This window comes from Mastomys coucha, unplaced genomic scaffold, assembly GCF_008632895.1.
Source record: "Mastomys coucha isolate ucsf_1 unplaced genomic scaffold, UCSF_Mcou_1 pScaffold15, whole genome shotgun sequence".
In the NCBI taxonomy this organism is placed as follows: Eukaryota; Metazoa; Chordata; class Mammalia; order Rodentia; family Muridae; genus Mastomys; species Mastomys coucha.
In genome coordinates, this window is record NW_022196897.1 from 45,300,601 (window position 1) to 45,308,918 (window position 8,318).

An 8,318-nucleotide genomic window follows, 5' to 3' on the forward strand; every position below is an offset into this window, starting at 1 on the left:
TTACCATCAACCCAGACATGTCCTCTACACTCCAGACCCTTAAGATCAGTTTCTTTCTTAAGATGTCCACCTTAATGTCTAATGGGCATTTAAAACTCAACTGAATAATCACCTCCATTAATCCACAGTTCAGTTCCTGCTACCTGCAGCTGCCCCTTCCTCTCCCTAGACTAGATCCCCCTGTAATCTCTCCTGTCCCTGACAGGTCTATTCCTTGAGTTAAAGAACATCCTCCTTAATTACAATGCTCTGCCACTTCAAATAACTTTTTGTAATTTTTTTTTTTTTTTTGCACAACTTACATGAATCAGGGGAGCTCGTGATTTTGCATCCCTTTATGTCTGAGAGTAGGCAAAAGCCTTGGGCAGTTCAGATGATGAAGAAATAAGCCCCAAGGGTGCCCACACATTTCTGCTTTGCCAGAGATATCTCTTCCTTGGAACCAGAGAGGCTCTTGCCACATTTGTACCCATCAACCAATAAATGACTGTGTCCAAAGAAGGGTAAAGGTGGCAACAGCTTCTGCACTGGTAAGCTTAGCCTAGGTTGTCACTGTCCCTTCCAGAACACCTCTGAGAACCTCTGTGAACGGCTAACGGCTCTGAGAACCTCTGTGAACGGCTAACGGCTAACTCTTGCCTGGGGGAAAACATCTCACTGCCTGATACCCTCAGCCCCATAGCAGTTATTAAAGGAAACACTTAGCTTTGTACTTCTAGAGAGATGCCTCTTTACTGACCAAAGGGCAAAGGAGTGGAGTGACATCAGAAGAGAATGCACAAGATGTAACCCTCCAGGATCCCATTGTGGCTCAGAGCCAAGGATCCTGGGACACTCCTGCTTGTTCTTTCTTTGTTTGGTATGAACAAGGGGTGTTGTCAAGGCTGTGAGACTTCATCCTGTCAAACATGGAGGTGTCTAAGAGCCACATAACAAGAGGAGCCCTTTTAAATAATCTGTGTAGATCAGTGAGTAGTGTTTCTAAGATTCTGCCACCTGTTATGACTCTGGTATTTTCAGAGGAACAATCAACTCTTCTGTGACTCCATGCCACCTCAGAGGTGACAGAGATGCTGGAGAGGATCAACCAAAGCAGAAATGGCCAACTACTTTATCATGTTTTCAAATATTCAGGGCCACCTTGTCATTCTTGACAGTCTCACTATGTCTTCCTGTCCAAAACAACTTCCCATACAACATGCCAACCATGTCAAGTACACATTTGTAAATGCTCAGTAGAGTTAAAGACATAATTTACAGAAAGAGGCTAGAAACCATTTGAGAAAAACAACTTGAATGTTGGGGAGGAAACTACCTAGAATTCTGTTATCAAAACACCAAAGAGGTCCTGAAGCCATGGTTCAGTGGCCACTCTTAAGTGGACTCAGGCTCATCCCAGCACCCACATGGTAGCTCACAATCATCTGTAACTCAAATTCCAGGGGATCTAACACCCTCTTCTGCCCTCCTCAGGCACCAGGCAAGAACATGCCACACAACCACAAGTATACACACAGAGAGATGAATATGTCTATATACATAAAATAAATAAATCTAAAAATGTCATCAAAGAATTATATAAAACTTGGGACAAATAATTTAAATATCAACACATGTTGCTTATGTGGGGACACAAATAGGAAAATAATTGTATGGGAAAGAAAAGGTGGCTACAAAAGTTTAATTTTAATAAGTTCATTGCTATTTTGACATATTACTTCCATATTATGCATTTTTCTATCATCTCAATTTTTAAGAAAACAATCAAATTTAAGTGGACTATATATCATGATGCATATATATTGCATTTTAGTGTCAAAAGTTTCCATGCCCTGTCAAAAACATATGGGACATACTTTATTATGTTGCTGTGCCTCAGTTTCTGTAATAAAGCAAACCGTATGTCTCGAGCATACATTAAAAAGTATAATAATTTCTTTCTATCCTCCCAAATTAAAAAATAAAAAGCAACTTGGTTAACCTAGCCAGGCAGGTTCCCAGGCAGCCAATCAAAACTGTCAAACTTGGAAGCTGCTTTGGGGGGTTTTGTAGTTTGGGGTGGCAAATTCTTTTCAGTTGTCAAGAACAGGCATTCAGCATCCCAAGTTAGCAAAGTGCTCGCTCATGTTCTAGGAGGACTTTGGCACAGTCGACTTTCATTCCCATCGATGAATTTTCTAAGCTCTGACTTCCCCCCCATCATCCTCCTGGCTGCAGTAGAGTGATTGCTTTCCTAAAGATGGCTAAAATGTTTTCATCCTCCAATTTTACCACTTAATTCTCTCCAATTATCGCTTTTTAACTTGAATATTGTACTTGGTAATTCTCTCAGGCCATCTGAAGTCTGTACATGACAGCAATCATACGACTCAAAACAATCTCTTGCACATGTCACCACGAGGAAACTACCCACCCTGAGTATAGCTATTAATGTCAAGCAGATTGTCATCTGCAAAAACAAAAAAGAAAATGCATCAAAATCAGCTTCGGACAAAGAACTGCTCTGTGGAAAAACACTAGGCTTTTTTTTTTAAATATGTAAAAATGTTTTAAATGTCTGATTGAAATTTTTTAAAGAATGGGTTAGAGTGGGACCTGTCCCTGTTCTCTGAAATCCAGGGCAATTTATAGAGTATAGTTCCAGGGCAGACTTTTTTTTTTTAAGCAAAGATGCATTTGCCCCAGTTTCTAGTAAACATCGTAAAAGAAACGTTTGGATTCTAGCACGGGTCGAAGACTCTATTTAGCCTATCGCAACACAGACCTGTTATAAACCCTGGGACGCTTGCCATAACCCCACTTCCGGAAGCTGAATTAAAAAAAAAAAATCATACCTCGAAAGCAGCGTGCATTGAGAGCTAAGCATTCTTAAGCCCCCTTTCCTGCCTCCCAAGATTGGCACCAATAGCCTTTGGAATATACTTCACCTTCGAAAACTCAGACTAAGTTGCCACCTCCTCCCCCACCATGCACCTACCCTTGTGCCTCTCTCTGGGGCTCCACACGTAGCCACCCCCAAAGCGCACCTACACCCCTCCAAGTCCCTGCAAAGTGAAGTAGTGGCGCCTAGCTCCCAGCCAAGCACTCACCTACAAATGCTCCCCTACTCTCTCTGCTGCAAACTGTCCTCAAATTAATCATCCACCTCAGTTCCACTCTCCAAGCCCCACGTCCCTGTCTCCTTTCCTCCCTTGATTTCGTCCCCCAAACACCTGTACACCTACCTACTCCTCCGGCTGCCAGACATCAGGTGCCCACGCTGCGCCCTGTCCTACGCGCTCTCAGCCCACTGCGGTTTGCCCACTAGGCTTCCCGGACGGCCACCTAGCCCAGAGTACCTTCTGTCACTTCTGATCACCTGCAGACCGTCCCCACTGCCACCCCCAGTAGCTTGGGAAAGGGACACCCACGATACCTGCCGCAAGGTCGGCTGCCAGGGCCACCAGCAGGAGGGCCAGGCTCAGTGCGGGGCCGCGCGCTGGGGTCATGGCCACCCGGTGGCGGTGCAAGGCTTCGGGGTCCCAGAGCGCAGCCCGCAGCGCGGGCCGCTTTGAAGTTCCCGGGGCGCGGGAGGGGAGCGCAGCCGCGACACCCTTCGGAAGTGCGCGGTTGGCTCTAGTGGCAGCGGGCGCTCCCCTCCGCCGCCTCCCCCATCCCACGCCCCCCGCGGGTGGCGGCGCGCCGCTCCTGCCACTGGCCCAGCGGGCTGCCTCGAGGGACAGGGCCCGCCCCTGCCGCGCCTCCACGGGCACCGCTGCCAGCCACCCACCCGAGGGCGGAGCAGGAGACCGAGGGCGGAGCAGGAGACCGAGGGCGGAGGGGTGGCGGGGAGGTGACACCTCTTGTGGGCGAAGAGAAGCGGGCCGCGCCAGGTCCCCGAGATTAGCTTTTCCTTGTGGGGGTGGGCGGGGCGGGAGGGGGAATAGGAGAGCAAAGCCCAGCTGAGACTTTAAAGACACGTAGGATGGCAGCAGCTGCTTTCTCTACAGTCTCCTACAGAAGATCCACCTTTCTAGATCTCTCCAGATTCGTTTATTCATCCCCTAAATGTAACTAGCCTGAGCCAGAACACCACAGGCTGTTCCTCCAGGCTTGTCCCACCACAGTACTCCAGCTCTTGGGTCTGTGAAAGCCCTCCCTCTCTGTGAATCCCTAAAAAGGACCCAAGGCACCATTTGCCTTCAGACCACACAGATCTGTTTTACCAAACAAACTCCATTCATTCTTGTCCTCATCTCAAGACTTCATGTGCCCTATAAAAAACGATGGCACAAAGCTGAGACAACTGTGCCAGGTGGCATAGCCGTCTCTAATGAGTAATGGAAGTAAAGGACGAGACACAGACACAGACAAGTAGAAGGTATCTCTGCAGTTACAGAGTTAGCAACTGGGGGGGGGTGGTTAAAAAAAAAAATAGAAGAATTGCTCAAATCATAGAAAGTCATTTGAGTATTGCTTACCACCACCACCACCACCACCACCACCACCACCACACTTGCATCTTCCTTGCTTACTAACAAATGGCTGCTTCCCATCCAGATCGGGACCCAAAATATAAGAGTAGCCATCACCAATTAAATAGAAACAAATATAAGCTCCATTTACTCATGCAGCCTGAACCTAAAAATGAATGGGATTGTTTTCATTTGAATGACACATAAAACCAAGACTTCAAAGCCGGTGCTATCGCTGGCGGTAGAAGGCTCCTTGAAAGTGCCTGAGTCATATCAATTAATTGCTTTAGAGTAAGAGATACTTCTTCACCTATCTCAGCACTAAACAGCAAATGTTCTTTCTGAAGCCCAAGAAAGCTCTCTAAAGATGCCTTCGCTGTCAAAGCACAATGGCGCTCTTGGAGGCGGGATGCGTGATGGACTTTGAAGCACGAGAGTGGCAGTTCTGGCGAACTTCAGTACCACCACGGAGGAGGAATCAAAACATCCCAGAATATAAAAAGACTTCGTCCTCATTTCATCCTGAATCCAAACAAACAACAAGAAAAAAAAATGGAGATGTGGTACACATCTTAGCCCTTCCAGACACACACACACACACACACACACACACACACACACACAGATAAGCAGGAAAATCCCTGGGCATAGTATATTGTGGCTTTGTCTTGGTCCACAGCTGGGTTGTACTTTAGTACTGACCAGACCAAAAAAGACAGTGTGAAGGATCAGCTGTCGCATGTGCACCCAGCAGACACCAGGTGTTTACTATTAAATATTTGTCTTTAATACAGAAAACTGTGTCCTCTGCAACTTGGGATGCTCTTGTTTTGTAAGAAAGCAAGGTTTTTAGGCCAAGAAGTCAGATGTTGAATAACTTTAACACTCCAAACGAACACAGTGGTATTTCTCTCAGTCTGATGTGCACTGTCAATATGGTCTCTACAAACAGCAGGTGGGTATCTAGTGCTTGCAAAGTGCCCATCACAAATCGATATGGGCTGTACTTACAAAATCCATGCCATGTGGCAAAGACTCAGTGCAAAAGTGGTAATGTAAGATACACGACAAATGAACAAAATTTACTTTGTTTTACAAGTCAATACTGTTAGCATTTTGGCAATTGGAATAAATAAGTCAGAATGTATGTGACAGGGGTCTCGTAAGACTATAAGAGAAACAAACAAAAAGTCCTGTTTCCGAGAGACATCATATCCGTCAGAAAACTGTAGCAGAGCACAGAACATGTACTTCAAAAATGTTTTGTTATGCGCATTTATTCATGGTGGGCTCTGTGTGTTTGGGGAGTGGGGCAGGGAGGTCCAGAGCATGTCTATGGAGGTACCAGTTTTCCCCTCCACCATTTGAGTCTCAGAAATTTAGGCCTTCTGTCAGGCTTTGCAGGGTAAGTACGGAGCCATCTCAACACCCTCAAGACTCTTCCTTTTGATGAGGGACTAGTATAAAATATAAAACCTGTTCTACCGTGAGTCACATACGATTGTACACAGCACATAACACTTGATAACAATAAATAACTGTCTGGTTTACATATTGTATTTTTATTTTCAAAGTGCATCCCATCCACTTAAATATATTTATATCTATGTGTAAGTTAGCTGCACCTGGCAGGATCTTCAAGAGGGTTCCAGAAGAAGGCAGTGGCACAGTAGAAGGTGACAATTCCATGCATGTATTAACCATGGAGAACTTTCCTTAGGGACTGACCACTTAAAGGAGGGAATTACCAATGATAATGAAAACCTTGACCTCATGTAGGCTCTGTATCTTAGTTTTCAAAACAAAAAAAGGTTAAGAAGTAAAAGTGGGTCAATACGATGAGTCTGCAGATAAAGGCCCTTGCTATGAAGACTGGCAACCTGAGTCTGATCCCGGAGACTCACATGGTGGAAGGAGAGAACCAGCTCTCCAGATTTGCCCTGTCTTCCACATGCACTCCTTTTTCCTCCCTTGGATGGATAGGTAGGCTGATTGGTAGGTAGTAGGTAGGTAGGTAGGTAAGTAGGTAGGTAGATAGGTAGATAGGTAGGTAGGTAGGTAGAGGTAATAAAATATTTTAATAAAAATACATTTTTAAGTAGATTAAAGCTTACAGAACAAAGATAGAAATAAAGAACTATAACATTTGTGTTTTAAGCTAAATGATATTACAAACGTTTCCAAAAAAATTAAGGTTATTTAAGCTGTTGTAAACTGAGCTAAATTTATTATTGAAGGAATAACAATTATACATATATATATAAATAACAAATTTATTGTACCCTATGTAAGGTACTACACAGGGAGATTTAATAGCGTCTTTGAGCTCACTGCTCACTCACAAGTAGCCTGGAGCAACCCCAGTCCTTTGCCTGGAGCAAATTTTCTTCTTGGGGAGTGTTCCATGCACTTAATCACACTGTGTTTCATGATGGCTTCCTATGTTTGGATATAGTTAGACACAAAAGCAATTAGCTTTCTGACATAGTTGTCTAGAGCTTCAGTTCAGAAACATGCTGTGAGGATTTGTAGCATAGGACCAAAGGTTATACCATATAATATAGGTGTGTAGGAGGCCACACTGTCTAAGTTCAGGTCATTCTCTATGATGGTTCTGTAACAAAGAATTTCCCAAATGAATCATTTCTAAGAACTTATTCCTTCATAAGGCTATCATTATTATATATTATTAAAATTAACACCATTTATCCCTTTTTACTTTTTAATATGTGCTGTATTTTGCACAACTGTTCCTATCAGGTTCATGTGATAGAGGCTCTGCTGTTCTCGGTGCTGCTATTGGCATGTGGGGGTGGCTCTAAAAAGCAGAGTCTAAAGGTCTTAGATTGTGGGGATATATTCCCAAGAAAGATAGTGAGACTCGCGGCCTTTCTCTTCCCCTCTCTTTCACCTGCCATTTATGAGGTAAGCTGTTTAACTTGGCCACTCCCCCACCCCCATCTTAACATGCTACCACAGGTCCAAAGCCCACAGGGAGCGCTCTGAAACCACTAGCCAAGTGAGTTAAAAGAAAACTTCTCAGGACTAGGGAGATAGCTCCATCCGGAGATTGCTGCCATGTAATCACTGCGCACTATTTTAGCTCCCAAGCACCCACACAAGGCACAGAGGCACCTATCTGTAACCCTAGCACTTTGAAGGCAGACATGGGTAGATTGCAGATACACATTGGCCAGCAACAAAGCTGAATTGATGAGCTCTGAGTTCAAATGAGAAACTCTGTCAAAAAAAAAAAAGGTGATAAACAATAGATGATGACTCAAGACACTCAGTCTTCCATGACCTCTGGCTTCCATGTCTGCACACACGGACACTTACACAGACACACACAGGAACATGTGCACATGATACAGAGAATTTGATTATCTCAGGTTTTGCTGTATTTGATAGAAAAACTGACTGTGTGTGTGTGTGTGTGTGTGTGTGTGTGTGTGTGTTTTACCTGTACCTTGTGTGTGCTTTTTCAGAGGCCAGAGGAGGACACTGGATGTCATTTCCTATCACTTTACACCTTATTCTCTTAATACAATGTCTCTGTCTGAATTTGGAGCCTACCTTCCCACCACCTGCCATACCCCAACCCCAATTGGACTGGTTGCTAACAAAACGAAACAAAACAAACAAAACAAAACAAAAAACCAAGCCCAGCTGTCTTCCTTCCTCTTCTCCCATGCAGTGCTGGAGCTACATGTATTTGCAGCCATGCCCTGCTGCTTAGCTGGGTGCTGGAGACATAAACTCATGCCCTTGTGACTGCAAAGCAAGCATTGCTACTCACTGACCAATCTCCCCAGCCTCTAAAGTGAATTGACATAGTATGCCTACAAGAAATTGTATATTACA

At 44.5% G+C, this 8,318-nt stretch overlaps 1 protein-coding gene across 2 annotated transcripts in view; it reads right to left on the minus strand.

The window, feature by feature from the left end:
• The window catches only part of Acvr1c (activin A receptor type 1C), a 76,247-nt gene extending 72,548 nt beyond the window's left edge, over positions 1-3,699 (minus strand). Inside the window, exon 1 of one of the 2 annotated variants that reach the window (XM_031370307.1) lies at positions 3,416-3,699. In XM_031370307.1, the coding sequence (XP_031226167.1) occupies positions 3,416-3,488 (73 nt within the window). In that variant the 5' untranslated portion in view covers positions 3,489-3,699. The remainder of the gene's footprint in view (positions 1-3,415) is intronic. The other variant, XM_031370308.1, reaches the window with a different exon arrangement.
• Positions 3,700-8,318: the final 4,619 nt, after the last annotated feature.